The sequence below is a fragment of the Pan paniscus genome, chromosome 23 (genome assembly GCF_029289425.2).
Source record: "Pan paniscus chromosome 23, NHGRI_mPanPan1-v2.0_pri, whole genome shotgun sequence".
NCBI lineage: Eukaryota > Metazoa > Chordata > Mammalia > Primates > Hominidae > Pan > Pan paniscus.
Window position 1 is genome coordinate 35,507,825 of NC_085927.1, and position 23,530 is coordinate 35,531,354.

The 23,530-nt window shown below is 43.8% G+C and overlaps 1 protein-coding gene across 2 annotated transcripts in view; it reads left to right on the forward strand.

Moving 5' to 3' along the window:
• Positions 1-23,530, forward strand: part of GRK3 (G protein-coupled receptor kinase 3) — a 273,006-nt gene that overhangs the window by 47,209 nt on the left and 202,267 nt on the right. For both annotated transcript variants that reach the window (XM_063603123.1, XM_063603124.1), the window contains exon 3: positions 16,438-16,489. In XM_063603123.1, coding sequence (XP_063459193.1) covers positions 16,461-16,489 — 29 coding nt within the window. In that variant the 5' untranslated portion in view covers positions 16,438-16,460. The remainder of the gene's footprint in view (positions 1-16,437; positions 16,490-23,530) is intronic.

Genomic DNA, 23,530 nt, shown 5'->3' on the forward strand with positions numbered 1-23,530 from the left:
GGGTGTGAGGATTCAGTGGGAATAGTGTCAATCACTTAGCATCTGCTTGTGTTTAACCGGCCATAAACAAAAGTTCATTTCCTCCCTCTTCCTTCCCAGTGGGAAATTTTACTCAACTGTGGTTCGGTAAATAGCCTTGGAGATGTTACTTCTCACTGAGCCCCAGGAATATATAATTGTCCTAAAATCACAATCATAGTTTTAAAAAAACACTCAAACTGCATCCCTTCTCCCCAAACACGCTCCTGGGCATTGCAATGGGGATGAAATTCTGATCTCTAAGTGGATGGTGTTTCCTGATATTTTGTTTGCAAATTTCCTCAGGTTGTTACTGTCAGACACTAAGGTGCAGTTATGAATTAGTCCATGAGAGACCCTGGGGGAGAAAAGATTCTAGACCCTGGGGAAGAAAGGAAATGATCCTCAACTACGAGCCACTTGGCTCCACCCTGGCTTGACTCTGGCAGTCCAAGGACACAGTGGCCACTACCTATCTCTAGCTACCCCTTACCCACTCTGCCACCTGTGATAAAAGATGCTGGATAGATTTCAGCAATTTCATGTGCAAATGGATGTAGCATGATTATAGTTGTTCATAGAGTGGCCTCATCAGTGTCTTTTTATAGATGGGCTTGGAGTGAGGTTGATTTTTTTTTTTTTTTTAGAGACAGAGTCTCGCTCTGTTGCCTAGGCTGGAGTACAATAGCATGGTCACAGCTCACCACCACCTCGAACTCCTGGGCTCAAGCAATGCTCCTGACTCAGCCTCCCAAGTAGCTAGGACTACAGGTGCATGCTGCCATGCCCAGCTGATTTTTAAAGTTTTGGTAGAGACAGAGTCTCACTATGTTGCCCAGGCTGGTCTTGAACTCCTGGACTCAAACAATCCTCCTGCCTCTGCCTCCCAAAGTGCTGCAATTATAGGCATCAGCCACTGCATCTGGCTCTAGATTTTTTTTTTTTTTTTTGATGGAATCGCATTCTCTCTCCCAGGCTGGAGTGCAATGGCATGATCTCAACTCACTGCAACCTCCTGGTTTCAAGCAATTCTTCGCCTCAGCCTCCCAAATAGATGAGATTACAGGTTTCCGCCACCATGCCCTGCTAATTTTTTGTATTTTTAATAGAAACGAGGTTTCACCAAGTTAGCCAAGTTGGTCTTGAACTCCTGACCTCAGGTGATCCACCTGCCTTGGCCTCCCGAAGTGCTGGAATTGCAGGTTTGAGCCACCATGCCTGGCCAAGATTTTTTTTTTTTTTTAATTAAAGGAGAATATTTGTCCCCAGAAAGAATCCTGAAGCCCTATCAGTCATCCAGACCCAAAAGGCCATATAACTGCCCATTTTGCAACCTTCATTCCATGATTTTAGTACCCAAAGACATGAATAAGTAACATTAGACACCCATCCCCCCGGCTTCTCTAAAATGGGAATTGAGCAACTAGAGGAGGAGTAGAGATTGTGTTTCAAACACAGGGATCTCAGCCCTGGCTGCACATTAGGATCACCTGGGGAGCTCTGAACAATCCCAGTGCCAGCTCTGCACCCAGCTCATGAGGTCAGATGCTCTGGTTGGGGCCGAGTACCAGTGTGGTCAGGCTCTTTGGGAGTTTCATATGTACAGTAAAATCAAAGAACCACTGCCTGCAAACGAGTGGGTGGCTGGGATGTTCACAGAGTGTCTTCTTAGCTTTGTGGGGCAGGATGAACTTTTTTTTGAAAAGTCATATGGAAAAAAAAACCATCAAAACTCATGTAGACTCCCAATTATCTTCTCCCCATTCTAAACCACATTGATTTGTCTGAATATTTATTCAGGTATTTGCAACTGTATATACTGAATGTCTGTTGGATTACAGACACTGTTCTAAGCACCAGGGATGCAGCAGGAGGGCCGGCAGTCAGGACCCCTGAGCTCATGGATCTGGCTTTGTGGCAAGGGGTAATATGGAAAGCAATTGATGTCAAAATGCATTGTTTACTCTTGAGATGAAGGCAGTGACAAAGGTGTGAAAGAGGATAAGAGAACAGGGGCTGGCTTGGGTAGGAGAGGTGGTGATCAGGGAAGACTTCTCTAAGAAAGAGACTCTGAACTGGGCTCAAAAAGTGAAGGCCAAGGGGTGGGGTGAGGCATCTGGGAAGAGAAAGCCAGATTTTTCTGTGGCTCTGTCCCCTCCCGCCATCATCTCACTGCTTGAAACTGGCAACCAAATGATCTGCCTAACACATCCTGATTTCATTTCATAGCCCATATATGCAAACTTTAGATCACATACTCATCACCTATCATCAAGGTTATATGCTAAATCCTCACCTATGGTGCTGGGATCAGCTCAGCTCATTGGAGTCTCTGAATTGCTGTCTGTAGATATTGTAAAATATTCTTTATTTTTTTTCTGTCTTGGTTTCCTGTATTTCTGGCCACCGTCCCCAAGCCCTGATGTATCCCTACATCCGGCTCTTCATTCTGACTCCCTGATATTATCCATCCACCCATCCATCCATCCATCCATCCATCCATTCATCCACCAATCAATATACATATATATATATACACACACACACACATACATCCTCTCATCTACCAATCTATCCTCCATCCATCCATCCATCCATCCATTCATCCACCAATCAATATACATATATATATATACACACACACACATACATCCTCTCATCTACCAATCTATCCTCCATCCATCCATCCATCCATCCTCCATCCTTTTATTCATCCATTCATCCATCCATCCATCCACCCATCCATATATGTATATATATATGCATACATCCTCTCATCTACCAATCTATATCATCCATCCATCCATCCATCCATCCATATACATATATATACATACATACATCCTCTCATCTACCAATCTATCCTCCATCCATCCATCCATCCATTCATCCACCAATCAATATACATATATATATATACACACACACACATACATACATCCTCTCATCTACCAATCTATCCTCCATCCATCCATCCTCCATCCTTTTATTCATCCATCCATCCACCCATCCATATACATATATATACATACATACATCCTCTCATCTGCCAATCTATCTATCCTCCATCCCTTCACCCATCCATATACATATATATTTACATGGATACATACATACACCATCTCATCATTTATCCATCCATCCATCCATCCATCCCTCCTTCCATTATTCATCTATCAATCTACCCATCCACTCACCCATCCTTTCCTTCATTCCACAGATATTTGTTGAACACTCACAATGTGCTAAATCCTAAGCCAGAATAAAAACAGAATCTTGCAATGCTCTCCTCCAAGCTGGACGAGATGGTCTCCTCACTGTCCATGTCTCCATACCTCTGTTCACTTCACTCAGTACCTGGGTCATCCTACCTACCCCCTCTGCTTATCTCCTGGCCCCACCCCCTAGAAAGGTCTGACCTGAGGCTGTTGAGCTAAACCCACCTGAACATAGTCTCACTGGCTCGCTGAAGGTGAGCCAGGAGGAGGATGAACAGATGTAGTCCATGCGCATCCCACAAGTGTAGCACAGGGAGGTGAGTGTAACAAGAGCCAAATGCTGCAGGAAGAGAAGAGGGCTCCATAATCTTTACTTGAAGGAGTCAGAGGAGTGTTTACAGAGGGGAATGACATGAGGGATGGGGCAGGTAGGGCCAGTTGACACTCCCCAAACAGACAGGATGGGGGCAGTCACTCTAGGCCAAAGGAACTGCATGTGTGAAGGCACGTAAGCATGAAGCACTGTCTTCTGGGTTGGTGCATGTGCCCAGAACCAGAGTTTTAAAGGAACAGCTCAGAGACCATTCAATCCAACCTTCCATTTTATAGATGTGGAAACTAAGATTCAGAGGAGAGTACTCAATTACCCAAGGAGGCACAGCAAATTTTCTCAGAGATACCCTACTCCCTTACCTCCTGCAGAATCACCCTAAACCTTTAAAGTTGATTAAACCTTTAAAGTCCCCAGGTTAGGCCCAGAGGCGCTGACTGTATCAACTCAAGACAAGCCTCCAGGGTAAAAACTATTGTTATGTTCATTCTGTGTAAGAGAAAACTGAAGCAGAGAGGTTAAGGAATTTGCACTAGGCTACACAGGAAGTGAGTGGTAGAGCTGGGATTCAAACACAGCCGGAGCCTCCAGAGCCCATCTTCTTTTTTTTTTTTCTTAGCCAACTACTAAAGACATTTAAAGAGCCCATGTTCTTAACCACTGCGATGTGCTACCCATCTCACCAGTTAATTTAATTTTTTTTTTTTTTTTTTTTTGAGACAGAGTCTCACTCTGTCGCCCATGCTGGAGTGCAGTGGCTTGACCTGGGCTCACTGCAACTTCCGCCTCCCAGGTTCAAGTAATTCTCTTGCCTCAGCATCCCGAATAGTTGGGATTACAGGCACACACCACCATGCCAGGTTAATTTTTTTGTATTTTTAGTAGAGACGGGGTTTTGCCATGTTGGTGGCCTCAAATCCTGACCTCAGGTGATCCGTCTGGCCTCCCAAAGTGCTGGGATTACAAGCATGAGCCACTGCACCCGGCCAACCTTTAATTTTTTTTTTTAAAGAGACAGGTTCTTGCTCTCTCACCCAGGCTGGAGTATGGTGGTGCCATCATAGCTCATTGCAGCCTCCAAATCCTGGGCTTAAGTGATTCTCCTGCCTCAGCCTCCTGAGTAGCTGTGACCACAAGCATGCACCTCCACACCCAGCTAATTTTTGTAATTCTTTTTGTAGAGATGGGATCTGGCTGTGTTGCCCAGGTTAGTCTTAAACTCTTGGTCTCAAGTGATCCTCTTGCCTCAGCCTCCCAAAGTGCTGGATTACAGGTGTAAGCCACCAGGACCAGCCACTTCATTTAGTTTTCAATGTGTATTGTCCCTATTTTTCCAGATGTTACAGAAGCACAGAGAGGTTAAGTAACTTGCCCAGTGCTGCACAGAAACTAAGCAGTGGAGCTGGGATCTGAACCCAAGCTATCTGACTGTATTGACAAACAAAAGATGCATCAAAACCCAAAAGGGCGAGCGAGGTATTATGGCCATTACTGGGGGTAAGTGAGAACTTAAGCTTTCCTCATTCCTCCCACACTACCCAAGAAATCCTCCCTCTAGTCTCAGCATAGCCCTGGGTTACAGAGTACAATTTCATGTACTCTTTCTCACTCTCCTCCCTATCACTTCATTAATCACTGTTTGAATTCTGCTCTCCTTGAAAGCAGCCGGTCATCTTGGCAATCAAAAATCCTGCCAGCTGGACACAGTTCAAGTTCAATTGCATCTCCCTGACCAGGTAGAACCCATCCGTGTTGAAATACTTGGCTGATAACAGCCAAGGGGATGAAGCCAACACAGGAAAATGGATTGCTCACAGATTGGTTTGCTCTGCCTCCAGCTCAGGATAATATATGGGCAGTGACGTAAAACAAATGGAGCCTTGGCTGGGTTACTTCACGTCCTTCTTGGGGGCCTCGCTGCTTCTACCATGGGGCCTTGGAGCTGTTACTTCATAACCTGCAGGCCAAAACCTGTAAACTGTGTATTCGCAAATTCCTAAAATATTGCCCAATGGTCTTGAAAAAATTAATGTCCTGTGACATGTTAGCATAATTTTCATGATTGAGGTGTTGAATATAAATTCTGTATATATTTATTTATATAGAAACCAACCCAGACTGGGGCATAATATTTTTAATTTTTCATGTTTCTGGCAAAACACTGACTGAGTTGCTTTTATTTATTTCACAGAGTTAGAAATTTCTTTTCACTGGAGAGATAAATGGGTAAGTTATAAGGGACAAGAGGAGGACAATCTTATAAAATACTGTCTGTACTTGAATAATCTCTGCTTTCATTTCCTTTCTTTTTGTATCTGGTGATAATTTTAAGAGTCCAGGTGTTTGAGATTGGGTCCTAAGACCATCACCCAGGCCCCCTTTTCAGAACTCCTGTAGTATATTCAGTCTGGACCCCTTGAAGTTTAAGACTTAAATAAACAGTTACATTCTACGAGGCAGGGAGGGACAGTGAAAACTCATTCAGCTCAAGTCCTGGAACGTGAGGTTCCACTGAGAGTGGAGAGGATTTTAAAGTAGTTCTGTGGCTGTAAACACTTTTTGGGGTTCCTAGTCTCTTGAGAATTTGCTAGATGGTATATGTACACCCTCTCCAGAAAAGTGGACATACAATATAAAAATGGATCCACAATATACAGTATATAATTTTATGTATATCAATCAGCTATTGCTGTGATTATGCCACATAACAAATCATCCCTGAACGCAATAGGTGACAACAACAAGCATTTATTTTTCTTGCTCATGCATGTATAAATTTTTCAGGTGTTTCTGTTTCAGATTGTGAACTGGCCATGCCTGGCTCTAGGCTTTGGGACAGTTCAACTCTGTTCCACATGTCTGATTCTGGATCCCATGCTGAAGAGGCAGCTGCTGTATAAGGCATGTTCTTTTTGTGATGATGGCAGTAGTTTGAGAGACAAGTCACACTATGCAAACATGGCTCAAGATTCTATCATACAACATCTGCTCACATTCAATTGGCCAAAGTCAGTCAAGGTCAGTGGGGCAGAAAAGAATATACTGCCCCAAAAGGAAGGAAAAAGTGAGTGAACATGTGTTGAACAGTACTCCAATTTATTATCAGTAGGTCAAGGAATCTTTGCAGCCTGAGTCTTGTATGGTGATTCTCAAACCTCAGCAAACATAGATATCATCTGGGGAATCTGGTTCAAAATGCAGATCTGAGACTATTCTCCTACAGAATATCTGAGTCAGTGGATTTGGGTGGGGCCCAGGAATCTGCACTTTAAACAGCCACTCCCTGGGGTTATTCTGATACTGATGGCCCAGGGTCCACACTTTGAGAATCACTGGTTTAATGGTTCTGAGCATGTGCCGAGGGCTCAAGAGATGCGAATTCAAATCCCAGCTCCACCCTAGCTTTGACCTTGGTAAGTAGCTTTGCTTTTCAGAGCCTCAGTTTTCTCCTCTAAAAAACTGAGTTGGCCGGGCACTGTGGCTCATGCCTGTAATCCCAGCACTTTGGGAGGCTGAGGTGGGCGGATCATCTGAGGTTGTGAGTTTGAGACCAGCCTGACCAACATGGAGAAACCCTGTCTCTACTAAAAATACAAAATTAGCCGGGCATGGTGATGCATGCCTGTAGTCCCAGCTACTAGGGAGGCTGAGGCAGGAGAATCACTTCAACCTGGGAGGCGGAGGTTGCAGTGAGCCGAGATCACGCCATTGCACTCCAGCCTGGGCAACAAGAGCGAAACTCTGTCTCAAAAAAATAAATAAATAAAATAAAAATAAAAAACTGAGTTAACAGTAATACCTCTTTTAGGATTTGTATTAGTCAGGGTTCTCCAGAGGGACATAAAGACACACCCAGGAAGAATACTTTGCATCCTTCAATCCAATCAAATTTTGACACTCAATATTAACCATCACAGGGTTGTAGAGAGGATTCAGAAATGGTGCTGGTAAAGCAAATAGCAATAGTGCTTGGGACACAGGAAACCAATAAAGGGTCATTTGCCTGAAGCTGCTACCTCAGCGTCATGCAATAGCATCATCCTCATCTCCTATTGTCATCATTACCATTGCCATTGTCTTCATACGACATCATCACTATTAGCACCATTGTTTTGTTTCTTCTAGCTCCAGTAGTCTATGATTCCACATCACCTCACATTGTTCTTTGACCATAAATCTGATTTCCTTAGACTGTTAGACTTCTAGAATTCTTTTCTTGAATCCCCATGGTGGGGAATGTTCTGCTTATGGTGAGGTCCAATGTCCAAGTTTAATTTCACCCACCTCACTGGGCCATGATGTTCTGGATGCTGCATGGCAAGTCAGAGATGAATTTCCCCCCTTCAGAACCAGGTAGACCGCAGTTTCTGAAGGCTTAAGGATTCAGAGTGGTTTAAGAGCAGTAAACCATGGCCCATCATCATTGCATAAGGAAGCAATGAAAGGTAAGTATATACCCTGAAGCTCACAGCTCATGCTTTAGTGTTTCCTTGTATCCTTTTCATTTCCTGACTCTCTTATCCTCTTCCTTCTCTATTTCTATATTTCTGTGTTTCCCTTGCTGCTTTTTTCCCTTTCCCTCTACTTGTTTTTTTCTCTCTCTCTTTCTCATTTCCTTTTCTCCCTTCTCTATATCTGTCTTGTTTTTCTGTATGCCCTGCTCTCTTCATACTCTCTGCCCCACCCCCTTCCTCATTCAGTGGAATGTGTGATGCCTGGTACCTAGTGGATGTTTGAGAAATGTATCCATGAAGGAAGGAGTGAATGAAAGAAAAAGCTTCCTGCATCTGAAATCCAGTTTCCTTTCCTTGCACTCCAGCATGTCTCACTGCTGGACTCTTTCTCCTGGTGAATGCAGTATTGATTAGCTGAATGCAGTATTGATTAGCTGAGTGAACAGCAACAACATCCCCTTCAAAATCAGCCCAGGATCTGATCCAATCTCTTGCCTTTTAGAAGTACCATTTACTGGCCAGGCACGGTGGCTCATGCCTGTAATCCCAGCACTTTGGGAGGCCAAGGTGGGCGAATCACGAGGTCAGGAGACCGAGACCATCCTGGCCAACATGGTGAAACCCTGTTTCTACTAAAAACACACAAAAATTTAGTTGGGCTTGGTGGCGTGCCCCTGTAGTCCCAGCTACTGGGGAGGCTAAGGCAGGAGAATCGCTTGAACCCGGGAGGTGGAGGTTGCAGTGAGCAGAGATTGCACCACTGTACTCCAGCCTGGTGACAGAACAAGACTCCGTCTCAAAAAAAAAAAAAAAAAGAAAGAAAAGAAAAGAAAATGTGTCATTTACTGCCCAGAATAACTGCCCTGCAGATTGCTTTTCTTCCACATCTGAAATTTTCTTTCCTGAGCCAAGTCTTTGTCCAGATTTTGAATTCCTTTTCCTTTCATCTACCTACCTCTTAAAGATGCCATTGCTGACCTCCCTGGGCCCTGCCACAGCCTATGCATTCCTTACCTCTTTACTGTCTCCATTGCTTTTGATGGCTGGTTTCTTTACATTTCTAGTCCAGGTGTCAGCAAAGTTTCTGTAAAGGGCCAGAGAGATAATGGTTGAAGCTTTGTGGGCCACTCTGTCTCTATTGTTTAACTACTCAATTCTGGCTGCATGAAAGCAGCCATACACAATAAATACATAAATGAATGAGTGAGTGTGGCTGTGTTCCAATAGAACTTTATTTTTACAGAAACACGTGAGCCCAATTTGGCCCTCAGGCCATAGGTCGCCAATCTCTGCTCTAGTCGATAGCATGGTTTAGACTTGAAGCTAAACCCCAGGTTCATCACTCCTAGCTATGTGACCTTGACCCAGTGCATCTTGTATAGAACCTCAGATTCATCACCTGCAAATGGGTTTGGGCCGATCAATGGATGAATGTCTACAGGTGTTTACCATGGAGTTTGGTATATAACTGCTCAGTAACTGCTGCTTAGTACCAAAAATTTGACTCTTATTTATCTGACTAATCTTTACAGAACACCTACTGTGTGCAGACTGCATTCCATAGAGATTCAGACTGTTAGAGCTGGAAGGATTTTGGAGACCTCCTAGTCTAAGGATTGAAAACTGGGAATGTATTCCTAATCTTTTTTTTTTTTTTTTTTTTTTTGAGACAGAGTCTTGCTCTGTCACCCAGGCTGGAGTGTAGTGGCGTGATCTCGGCTCACTGCAAGCTCCGCCTCCCGGGTTCACGCCATTCTCCTGCCTCAGCCTCCTGAGTAGCTGGGACTACAGGCGCCCACCACCACGCCCGGCTAATTTTTTGCATTTAGAGACGGGGTTTCACCATGTTAGCCGGGATAGTCTCGATCTCCTGACCTCATGATCGGCCTGCCTCGGCCTCCCAAAGTGCTGGGATTACAGGCGTGAGCCACTGCACCCGGCCCATTCCTAATCTTACTCAAAGAGGAGCTCTTTCTCATTTATCAGCTGTGTGACTCTGGGGCCAGTTTCTGAACATCTCTGTGCCTCCGTTTCCTCATTCGTAAAATGGGAATAGGGCCTACCTCAGAGGGTGTTACGAGAAACACGAGTTAATAAATGGAGAGGGTTTAGGATCATGCCTGAAATAATAAGCGCTCAACTGTGTTCCCTGTTATTACTATTATTTGTATTATCCTTGTCGATATTGTTAACAGTTTTCTCTTACGTGGGGCATGCACTTTCTGGTTTCCCTAAATTCTTAATCCAGCCTTCTGAAATCACTTCTTTACCTGCTTTGCCTCTGAAGCCACTTGATTTCTCCACCCCTGGTTAAGCCCAACCCTCATACTTTATAGACAGGAAATCTGAGACCCAGATGAGAATGAGTGACTCGGCTAAACTCCCATAGCGAGTCAGGGACAAACCCATTTAGATTCCTGGCATTTACTCTCTAACTGTAGGCACACGCAGCTCCTCACAGCCATGAGCCACACACCTTTCAAGCTGAAATCTTCCTCCTTAAATATTTCCACCCTTGTTACCAAGGAGTCGGAGACTGCTTCACTTTAAAGTGCTGTATCCCGGTGGTGAAATGCCGCAGATGGGCCATCAGCCATATTGGCTGGGAGACAATCTATGTGATAGGGATTTCCACCCACATGTATTTAATTGGGCTCATTGAGCTTAATGGCATATAATTTCAGGGGTGGGGAGTCAAGCTACAAGGAAAATCTAGGTTGCTCAATGGCATTCCCAGAAAGGGTCCCGAGAGACATTTCCAGGAAGAGCCTGACTTGGGACTGAACCATTTCTGCTACAGAGCCATTGAATGTCTGCCGTAGATTAAAAGTCAGTCATGCACGGAGTGAGAAGGTCATCCTTGCGGTCACAGGAAAACCAATAAGCTCACCTTGATTCAATCTTGAATAAGTGGCAGATGCATGAGCTGCCTTAAAATTACAGGGACCATGAAGAAAAAAAATCACTGTTCTGGGCATTCAATTTATCTCAATAAGGGCATGTGGCTTTTGTTCAAAACTTCTTTGATGATGAACCCCATCATTTGTTTCTGCTGGATTGCTATCAAAAAGACTCAGTTGAGAGCTATTTCTTCTTGGTGAAGAGAAAAAAGGACAGTCTTTGGGGGAATAAACCATTAATAAACAAAGGTGGTTGTGTGCTTGCATGAAATTGTATATTTCCCCCCTGAATTAGCTTACATAAAACCTCATTGATAGCAGTGTCAGTGATGGGAACTGCAGGCTTTACCTATGACCGAACATGCATGGAAATGCCCTCTGATGGACTCAGGCATGATACATACATCAAACAGCCTTGCACAGTGGTAAATTTACAGTTATTGACCTTCAATACCCAAAGTAAGCCCCTTAAATTGACATTTGCCAAAGGCTCCAAATAATTTGACTCGAATTTCATGTAATACAAAAGCCACTGGGGGAGTGGAATGGAAAAAGTAGATTCTGGGTCAATTCTGCATTGACAGCATGAACTGGAAAATCTTAAGGACAATTGAGAATATCAGAGAATTTTCATTCAATAGAGAAACAAGAACTGGCACTTTTATTGCTGATACCCCTCTAGCCTCAGGGTACCTTTCAAGGGTGTGACCCAGATATATTTGTGGCTTCTTGTCATATTTGCCTTTCCAAATTCAGAGAGGCAAGTATGGAGATGGAAAGATATCATGGGTTTTGGGTTAAGTCCTGTGTTTGATATCAGTCTCATCTCCTAGTTGCTGGGCGACAATGGGCACATTAGTGAATCTCTTTGAGCCTCACAGAATTTGTCATGAGGTTTTGAGGGTTAGAAGAAATGGTGTACATTGCTGGCCGGGCACGGTGGCTCACGCCTGTAATCCTAGCACTTTGGGAGGCCGAGGCGGGCGAATCACGAGGTCAGGAGTTCAAGACCAGCCTGGCCATCATAATGAAACCCCGCCTCTACTAAAATTACAAAAAATTAGCTGGGCGTGGTGGTGGCGCCTGTAATCTCAGCTACTCGGGAGGCTGAGGAAGGAGAATCGCTTGAAGCAGAGGTTGCAATGAACCGAGATCATGCCATTGCACTCCAGCCCAGGCAACAATGTGAAACTCCATCTCAAAATAAATAAATAAATAAAAGAAAAAAGAAGACATAGTATACCTTAGGTACCTGACATTTACTAGGTGTTCAATAAATTTTGGCCCCTTCCAGTGGTGTGCTAGCAAATGTTGAATAACTGACTCTCAAAAAAAAGGCTCTGATTTAGCATTAGCTAATTTCTGTGGTGTAAATACTACCATCATGGCCCATTTCAAGCTATTGACATGATGTCATAGCATTTGGAGTTGGGATAATAAGTAGATGGGGGTGAAACTGAGTCCCTGGTTTCAGAGTCACACAGCCGATTAGTGGCGGAGCTGGGACTATGTTGTGTGCCTCCTCACTCCCAGTCCAGATCACTTTTCACATTTTGGTGCTCTTGGAACTTGCCAGGGTGCTGTCCTTCCTGGCAAAATGGCCACATAGAGAGAATTTTGGGTGATTGCAGAAGTTAAATCCTTCTAGCCAGGCTCTAATAGGTCAGCCTTGCTTTCGATTATACAATTGATCCTTGACCAATACACGGGTTGAAAATCTAAGTTGACTCTATGCATTTGAAAATCTAGGTATACATTTTTAATCCCCAAAATATTTTTTAAAAATTATTTATTTTATCTGTATTTTTTAGAGACAGAGTCTTGCTCTGTTGCCCAGGCTGGAGTGCAACAGAGTGATTATAGCTCACTGCAGCCTCAATCTCCTGCGCTCAAGCAATTCTCCTCCCTCAGCCTCCTGATTAGCTGGGACTACAGGCACATGCCTCTGTGCCTGGCTAATTTTTGTATCTTTTGTACAGATGGGGTCTTGATTTGTTACCCAGGCTGGTCTCGAACTCCTGGGCTCAGGCAATCTTCCAGCCTCAGCCTCTCAAAGTGCTAAGATTACAGGCATGAGCCACTATGCCTGGCCTGACTCCCCAAAATCTTAATGACTGATAGCCTGCTGTTGACCAGAAGCCTTACCAATAACATAGACAGTCAATTAGCATATATTTCGGATGCTATTCATATTTTATATTATATTCTTATGATAATGTAAGCTAGAGAAAAGAAAACGTTAAGGAAATCATAAGGAAAATAAAATAGATTTACTACTTATTAAGTGGAAGTGGATCATCATAAAGGTCTTCATCCTCATTGTCTTCACGCTGAGTAGGCTGAGGGAGAGGAAGATTAGGAGGGGCTGGTCTTGCTGTCTCAGGGTGGCAGAGACAGAAGAAAATCCACCCATATGTGGACCTGCACATTTCAAACCTGTGTTGTTCTGAGGTCAACAGTACATAGAAATAGGTCACATGGAAGAACTCCTACATGCCTGTGCAATGTTGACAATCAGATTGTCTCATTTTCTTTTTTTTCTTTTTTCTTTCTTTCTTCTTTTTTTTTTTTGAGATGAAGTCTCGCTCTGTCGCCCAGGCTGGAGTGCAGTGGCGCGATCTCGGCTCATGGCAAGCTCTGCCTCCCGGGTTCACGCCATTCTCCCGCCTCAGCCTCCCGAGTGGCTGGGAGGCTGGGACTACAGGTGCCCACTGCCACGCCTGGCTAATTTTTTGTATTTTTAATAGAGACGGGGTTTCACCATGTTATCCAGCATGGTCTCGATCTCCTGAACTCGTGATCCACCCGCCTCGGCCTCCCAAAGTGCTGGGATTACAAGCGTGAGCCACTGCGCCTGGCCGAGATTGTCTCATTTTCTAGCCTTGTGCATAACCCTCCCCACCTGGATTACTTGTCATCATGGAATGAAGCTTCTACATTCTAATGTCCTTCAGGCTCTAGACCCGGAGGTTGGATAAGGTTCCCTTGTTCTGTAATACAAACTGTCCTGGGAAAGATGGAAAAGCCACATCCGGTGTTGTTGGCAAACAAACCATGGAGGCCTCACCTTGATGTTGATCCTACATGACCTTTCTGTTCCAGGGGCATTCAGATGATGTTATGGGAGATGCTTTGAAGATCAGATGCTAGGTCTTAGAAGAAAGACCATCTGTAAAGAATCCTTCGCTTTCTCACCTAGCATATCAGTAGATCGATCTATTTATCTATCTATCTATCTATCTATCTATCTATCTATCTATCTATCTATCTATCATCTATTTACCTACCTACCTATCTACATATCCGTCCTGTCTATATCTATCATCTTTCTATCCATCTATCTATCTGTCTCTATGTAACCATCTGTCTCTATCTTTATCTTGCTAGCTAGCTATCGTTCTTTTATATTGCTTCATTTAATCAATCCAGCATTCATTTGGCATGTTCTGTGTACTGAGAAGAACTGTGTTCACAGGTTGTGGATTCAATGATAGATGGTCTATTTTTGAATCCACAACCTATGGATTTGAAGAAAGATAGTCTTTAGGAAGCATGTTTACATGGGATATAAATGTATGCTTAATAGTCAGAGAGACCCAGATTCAAATCCCAGCTCTGCTACCTACTTGCTGAGTGACCTTGGATAAATTGCTGCACTACACCACCCACCAGGCCTCTGTTTGCTTATATAGAAAGAAAGTTAGTCCTTACTTTGTGAGACTGCTGTAAAGGTTCAATGACATGGTGAATAGAAAGTACTTGATGTAGGCCTGGCATGGTGGCTCATGCCTGTAATCCCAGGACTTTGGGAGGCCCAGGTGGGTGGATCACCTGAGGTCAGGAGTTCCAGACCAGCCTGGCCAACATGGTGAAACCCCGTCTTTACTAAAAATACAAAAAATTAGCTGGGCATGGTGGCAGGCTCCTGTAATCCCAGCTACTCAGGAGGCTGAGGCAGGAGAATTGCTTGAACCCGGGAGGTGGAGGTTGCAGTGAGCTGAGATTGTGCCACTGCACTCCAGCCTGTGGAACAAGAGCAAAACTCCTTCTCAAAAAAAAAAAAAAAAAAAAAAGTGCTTGGTGTAAAATCTGGTGCATAGTATGTGCACAATAAATCTCAGCTTTGCTTGCTTGCTTGGTTGATTGATTTTGTCTGTACTGTACTAAACTTAGTTTGGGGACTAAATATACAAATACGAATCATACATATATAGCCCTTGTTTTTAGGAGCCTATGTCTTCTGGGAAAAGCAGGTGTGTTTGGTAATTACAAGTGTTTGATAATACCCAGGGAGGTATTTATAAGCACTGTGGGTGTCTAGTGTGCTGGGCCTAAATCAGCCTGAAAAATAAGAGGTATCATCTGTGGATTTTCAAGTCCTTTATCCCATTTAACCCCCTAGAGAACCCCGAGAGGTTGGAAATATTGCCCCATTTCAACAGAAGGCCCAGAAAAATCAAGGCACAGTGGCCAGCGTTCTCTGCTGCACCTGGAAGGTACTAGACACCCTGAGGCATCCTTGCTAGGCCTAAGCTGTGGCCACTGCAGAGGTCCAGATACTTCCAGGAAGGTCTGATTGTCAGTGAGGCAGTCTCTGTGTGCAGCCAGGAATCTCTGAGTGCAAAGGACAGAGGAATAGAAATCTAGCAGGACAGGCTTGGCTACAATCCCACATCTCAGGGCCAGAGAGCAGAAGAGATTCTGAATGGAGTGAGATGACCATCTCTGGTCTCTTACTTAGGCCCAGTCCACAGGCTCATGTCTGGGGCCCCGGAGGAGTGAGGGCAGCAAAGAAGAACAGACAATGGGCTCCACGCAGACCTCTGCAACACACTGGAGCCTGAGCCCAATGCTGCAGGACCCATCAACTACAAGAAGGAGGAAGAAGGTGTATGACCTCCCCCCCCCACACCCACAACTCTCCCATGATCTCCATGGACACCCAAAGATAAACACTGCAGCACCCAGCAAAGACGTGGTACTTGGTAAGGACAGTGGTACCCACCTGTTCCACAGGGAACATACTAATAATGTTTGTAAACCTGTCTGAGATAGCCCCTGAGATGGGCTTCAATACCCGGCTGTGGAGAAGTTATAAGAGCTGAGGTCCTATGGAGAAAAGAGGCAGTCAAGTTGGTATTTATTTATGTATTTACAACTATTAATGGGGCACATTTTATGCCCACAGACTACAGAGGCCCGGATTAAGCTAGCACAAGAGTTTGATAAGAGGACAACTAACCCTGTGCTTTGAAAATCCAATTCACATTTCTTGAGTATGACTATGTCCTAGGCAGTGGGGATATAAAGGAGAATAACATAACACCATCTATTGGAGACACCAATGAGAAAACCAGAATTGTAGTTCAACGCAATAAAGGCTATGCTGGTAATACTTGTGATAATCCCTGAACCAACTGGTATGGCCAATCATAGGCATGAGATCTCAGCTAGTCCAGTCAGAGTGAATCTCAGAGCTCTTTACTGTCTAAAAAGCTTGTTCTTTTTTCTTCTAGGTGTTGGAGTGTGGATATGAGTCATGGAACTCTGGGGCTATGTTGCTGCCAGGTAAGAATCTGTTCTAGGAAGGATAAAATCAGTGGACATAGAAAGGCAGACTGGAGAAGGGAAAGGGAGCTGAGCCCTGCTGATAGAGTAAACCTCTGGATTAAACTATGCCTGAAGCCCACATTCCTGTTTGACTTTTCATTTATATAAGCTGTATTACTCAGGGTTCTCCAAAGAAACAGAAACAAGCAGAAATACATATATTTCTTTATAGAGAGTTATATAGAAAGAGATTTATTATGAGCGATTGGCTCATGTGACTATGGAGACTGAGATGTCCCATGCTCTGCTGTCTGCAAGCTGGAGGCCCAGGAAAGCGGGTGGTGTAGTTCGACAATCTGAAGTTGAAGGCCCCAAAACCAGGGGTGCCAATGGTGCAAGTCCCACTTTGAGTACAAAGGCTTGAGAGCCAGAATCACTGATGTTCGAGGGCAGAAGAAGACAGATGTCCCAGCTCAAGCAGAGAGAAAATTCTCCCTTTCTCTGCCTTTTTGGTCTATTCAGGCCCTCAATGGATGGTGCCCACCTGCATAATTGAAGGTGGATCTTCTTTACTCAGTCGACTGATTCAAATGCTAATCTCTTCCAGCAACACCCTCACAGACACACCAGAAATAATGTTTTACCAGCTATCTGTGTATCCCTTAGCCCAGTAAAACTGACACGTACAATTAACTATCACGTAAGCCAATACTCTTTATTGTTTAAGGTCATTTGAAGTGGGTTTGTCACAACTTGCAATTGACAGCATCTTACAACACAGTAAAGACAGAGTGGAAGATTCAGGTCCTTAAAGGCTATAAAATGCCTTGAGTACTCATTTAACAAATTGCAACTCTTTCTTCAAAGTCATGGGGGACTTCTTGAAGCAAAGGGTGGGGTAAATGATCAGGTTCTTGTATTTTAAATATCTTGCTGGCTCCAATGTGGAAGCTGGATTGAAGTAGGGCAATAGTGAACAAGAGGAGCAATATGGGACTCAGGGGAAGTTTAACAATTGCCTAAGTAATGAGTGTAATATGGTATCCTGAATGAAACCATGGACCAGAAAAAGGACATTAGGTAACAACTAAAGAAATCGGAAAAGTACAGACTGTAGTTAACAACTGTTTTAGTCCATTTTGTGTTGCTATAACACAATACCACAGATTGGGGAATTTATAAAGAAAAGAAATGTATTTGGCTCATGATTCTGCAGGCTGGAAAGTCCAAGAGCATGGCACCAGTATCTGGCAAGGACCTTTGTGCTGTGTCATCCCATGGCAAAAGGTGGAAGAGTAAGTGAGCATGTGAGAAAAAGGAAATCAGGCTGAACTCATCCTTTTGTCAGGAGCCCACTCCTGCAATAGCTAACCTACCTCCCCCATGACAGCATTAATCCATTCATGAAGACAAAGTCCTCATGATCAAATCACCTCTTAAGTGGTCCCACCTCTTAATACCATCACAATGGCAATGAAATTTCAACATTAGTTTTGGAGGGGACATCCAAACCATAGCAATAATGATGTATGAATATTAGTTCATTAATTGTGAATAGTGTATCATCTGAATGTAAGATGTTAACAATAGGGGAAACTGGGTGTGTGGTTTGTTGGAGCACTCTGCACTACCTTTGCAATTTTTCAGTAAATCTAAGGCTATTCTAAAACAAAAAGGTTATTTTAAATTACCTTTAAAAAGCAGCTAAAAATGTTTTGGTTTCAATGTCTTTATGCTTTCATGTCTATTCCTTTATTGATCTGCAAGTATTTATTGAGCACCTACTCTATGCCAGACTGTGGGCTGAGTCCAGGGAATGAGCTAATATCTTGCTTCGGCTCAGGAAAACATTAATGGTTTTATCTTCTATCTTATTCACATGACTATGAGGTCCACAAGTCAATGGCCCAAAACTCTGGCTGGCGTCCCTGTCCCAGCCTTGCCAGTGACTGTTAACTATGACTTCACCTCTCTTGGCCTCTATTTCCTCCTATGTCATTTACAAAGACTTGTGCCTGCTTCGCCTACATCAGTCATAAATCATGAGGCTGAAATGGGCACCAGAACATAAAATCAGGCCATGGCTTGAATGGCCTTTAATGGCTATCCAGGCCAACCACTATTTGATACACAGGGAAACTGAGGCCCAGAGAGGGCAAGTGACTGGCACAAAGTCACACAACTAAAACCAGAAATCAGACCTTCTCGTGCTTTCCGCTATAGAAGGCCGGAAGTATCCTGGAAAGTTTAAAAGCTAATGTAGGTAAATGCAAAGACAAATTTCTGTTTTTAAGAGTTCCAAAATTGCTAAATTCAGACACTTTGGGTTTGTATCTTTGGCAAATTCAGGTGGGTTTTGGCCATCAACTGAAATTTGAATCTAAAAGGCAATAAAGCAGAATATGGGTTCTCAGTCTGCTTACCTCTCTTTCTGCATACTTTTTTTTTTTTTTTTTGAGATGGAGTCTCACACTGTTGCCAGGCAGGAGTGCAGTGGCATGATCTCAGCTCACTGCAACCTCTGCCTCCTGGATTCAAGCAATTCTCCTGCCTCAGCCTCCTGAGTACCTGGGACTACAGGCACACACCACCACGCCCAGCTAATTTTTGTATTTTTAGTAGAGACGGGGTTTCACCATGTTGGCCAGGATGGTCTCTATATCCTTACCGTGTGATCCACCCGCCTCAGCCTCCCAAAGTGCTGGGATTACAGGCATGAGCCACAGCACCCGGCCCTGCATATCTTTTAATTTATTCATTCATTTATATTTAACTTTATTTTGTGAGCCTAGTTTCACTCTACTCTATATGATTTGGCCAAGGTAGTAATTTCTCCTTGTAGGGAGAGAGCAATGCTGTCAGTAGCATCTCTCCCTCCCCGTCTCACCATGCTCCCGTTTCTGGGAATTGTAATAGTCTTCAATAGTAGGGCTGCAGGAAGAGGGATGACAACAGGTAGCCAAAGGACTGGAACTGCCTGGCTCAGGGATCTCCAAGGCTGGCCTGTGGCCAGTTGGTAGCACAGGTTAGTGATTATGTCCAGAGAGCTTAGATGCAAACTCTGTGATACAAATTCTAGCATTTCCTGGCAACAAAACATGGGGCAAGTTATTCATTCACCCTGTGCTTCTGTTTCCTCATCTGTAAAATGGGGACCACCCTTACCTCATGGGAGCACTGAGAGAATTAAATGAGATAATACATGAAACATGCTTAGCACAGGTTGTGACGTATCATAAGAGTTTAAAATTACTGGTTCAGATCCCTAAACTTATCCAAGCCACATGTTTTATGCCCATGAAAACTGAGGCCCAGAGAGGTGGCAAGACCTCCTGGGAGGCAGTGACCTGCTGCCACTGGAGTCCTTGAATATTCACAGATCATGACGGGCCCTAAGAAGGTCCTTGTGGTGGTTTCACTGGGGTGGAAGGATCCTGCTCTCCAATCCTCACCTTCCTATCCCATTTCCGTTAGTCTTCACTTCTGGCCCCTTAATATTTCATCCATCCCTACTAGATCTGCATCCCTGGTGCCTTCCTGTCATTTCCCTTGTTTCTTTCCCACCACACCACAGAGAATAATTAAAGGTCCTTGGCTAGGAGTGATGAAGCTTGGGGGAGGAGGAGGGTGGAGAATCAGAGGCACAAGACTCTTTGACCATTATACAGTGAGTGGTATAGAAAAGAAAGTGGAATTCACTTCTGCATATAAACCCAAAAGAATTGAAAGCAGGGTCTCAAAGAGGCATGCGTACACCCATATTGATAGCAGCATTATTCACAATGGCTAAATGGGGAAACAACGCAAGGGTCCATCCAGCGATGCATGGATAAACAAAATGTCATCTATCCATACAGTGGAATACTCTTCAGCCTTAAAACAGAAGGAAATTATGACACATGCTACAACATGGATGAACCTTGAAGATACTATGCTAAATGAAATCAGCCAGTCACAAAAATACAAATACTGTGTGATTCTATTTCAATGAAGTGCCCAGAATAGGCAAATTCATAGACAGGAAATAGAATGGTAGTTGCCAAGGGCTACAGGGAAAGGGGAGATGGGAGTTATTGTTTACTTGGTACAGAGTTTCAGTTTTGCAAGACGAAGACTTCTGGAGATGGATGGTGGTTATGGTTGTACAATAACACGAGTAAATGAATGCCACTGAATTGTACACTTAAAAATGGTTGAGATGGTACATTTTACATTATGTGGTTTTTTTTACAATTAAAAAGGAAAAAGGAAGGTGGAAGAGCTCTAAAATGAGAAGGTAACAGTTTGATTAACTGTTACCAGTTTAATTAGCTGATTAGTGGCATGAATGTACAACTTCCGTTTTGAACGTGGCTCAGATCTCCTGTGTTCCTATCCCAGCTCTACCACTTTCTTGCTGAGTGACCTTGAGCAAGTTGCTTGACCCCTCTGAGACTCTTTCCTCACCTATAAAATACAGATAATCAGAGTACGTATGTCACAGGGTTGTTGTGAAAATGAAATGACATTAGCACAGAGCCTGGCATATTTACTTTTCATTTAGCAAATTGGTTAAGCTCCTACTATGTGCCAGTAAGTGCTGAAGATGCAACAGTGAACAAAACAGACAAAAGTCTCTGCCCCTATGGAGTTTATATGTCCATGTGTATTAGCCTGCATTTCCCAGAAAGCAGAACATGAAGCTAAGGCTTATGTATTGCTCTTTTACAAGTGGGGGTACTCAGATGCCTCCAGCATCTACAGCTAAGAACACTTTCAGGCAAATACAGTTCTGCTGATCATCCCTAGAAGGACAATCATGTTATAGAACCAACAGGTTTGTGTGTCCACTGTGCAGTAACAGACCCATTACACTGAGACAGCAAGGTTTGCAACAGAGAAAAAGATCCATGATCATAGGGCACTGAGTGAGGAGATGGGAGGAGACCCTCAAATCCGTCTCCCCAAGGAGTTCTGGGCTGGGTTTTTTAAGGGGATCATGGAGGGTGAGGGACTTCAGAATTGGGGCTGTTGATTGATCAGGGAAAGGGGGCTGAAATCATCAGGATGTGAAAACTGCATTCTTTGGCAGTCAGATTCTCATTGGGTCCTTCAGATTGGCTAGTGTTATAGTCTTATTAGTATGCAGGACCTGAAGGACTATCTCAAAAAGAAAACTTACTGTTTTGTAGTGTTCAGTTTGTTATCTGTAGAGCAGTTAAGGGGAGTTATAATGTTGTAACAGAGTCTATGTGATTGTAGGACAATAGGTACCACACAAATATGAGGAAGCAGGTCAGAGAGCAGGCTGACTTAATGATTAGTGCTGAATGTGCTACAAGCTTGTTTCATTTTCATTTCTCCTCCTCCCTTTTTTCCTGATTAATTTTATAAAGTTCATAGGGGAGGCTTCAAACACATGAGAAATTAAAACCTTTATTATCAGAGTCAGAGCCTGACTATATTGATTGAATGAAGCTTTCCTTTATAAAATGCAAAGTATGTAAACAATTCCAACACAGTAACATATTCATGAGTTTTTAAATTCATGAGTTTTAGAGAAAATATTTTACTTAAAACCAGCACTTGATGATCTCTGACAATGTTACATAGCCTGAACCTGGAGTTTTGGCTGATGGGTTGTCTCAGCCTGTGACAGATTTTAGCTGGCTTTGGTTCATCTTGTATCACACCCCCCACACTCACATGCTCACATGCTGTCTTCGTCAGCTCAGGCTGCCATCACAAAATACCATAGACTGGGTGGCTCAAATAACAGAAATTTATTTCTCACAGATCTGGAGGCTTGGAAGTCCAAAGTCAAGGTGCCAGCAGATTCAGTTCCCCAGTGAGGGCTCTCTTCCTGTCTTGCAGGTGTCCACCTTCTTACTGTGTCCTATGGCAGAGAGAGAGAGAGAGAGAGAGTGAGATAGAGAGGGATAGGAAGAGGGGGCGGGGGGAAGAGAGAGAGAGAGAGAGAGTGTATCCTAAGGAAGAACACGGATCCCATCATGAGAACCTGGCCCCCATGACTTCATCTAAACCTAATTACTTCCCAAAGGTTCCCATTTCCAAAAACATCACATTGGGGGTTACAGCTTTAACATGAATTTTAGGGAGACAGAAACATTTGGTCCATAATACATACCCTGTGATATACCCCCATAAAATAAATACACTGAGTGGCTGTTGGGTTTGTCTTCAGGTGGAAGGGTCTGATCCTCTGAGCTTCCAGATAGGGTTCTTGAATGATCCACACCACGTCTGCTTCAGTGTTGTCCAAGAAGCTGGCACAAAAGTACAGACTCTCAGGCCCCACCCTGGACATGTCAAGTTAGGGTCTCTGGGGCTGGGGCCAGGAATCTGCATTTTGAACCAGTCCTTCTTTCCTCCACTTGCCTGCCCAGAAGATTCTAGCAGCTCCCAAAGCTTGAGAACCACTGCTCTGTACCTCTGCATCCTCTGGAGATTTTCCAAAACTCGTGTATCTTCTTAAATCAGTTGTTTTTATAATGACTATGACACATAAAGCCATGTGATATAACAAAGGCTGAGCTGGATGCAGAAAGGGCCTTCTGACTACAGCAGGCTTTGGAATGTGGATTTAATGAGCTACTACTTTGGTGAGTAGAGAAAGGGGGAATAAAATCCCAGTGGGTCAGGATTTTTAAAATTGAATTTCTGTTGGAAAGGATAGGGAGAGAAGGGCATTGCTTCCCTAAAAACTAAAGTCCTTTCTTTTCTTTTTTCTTATTTATTTATTTTTTTGATGGAGTCTTGCTCTGTCACCCAGGCTGGAGTGCAGTGGTGCAACCTCGGCTCACTGCAACCTCTGCCTCCCAGGTTCAAGCAATTCTCCTGCCTCAGCCTCCTGAGTAGCTGGGATTACAGGCACCCGCCACCACACCCGGCTAAGTTTTGTATTTTTAGTAGAGTCGGGTTTCACCATGTTGGTCAGGCTGGTCTTGAACTCCTGACCTCATGATCCGCCCACCTCGGCCTCCCAAAGTGCTAGGATTACAGGCATGAGTCACTGCGCTCAGCCAAAGCCCTTTCTTGATCATATAAATGACTCTAGTG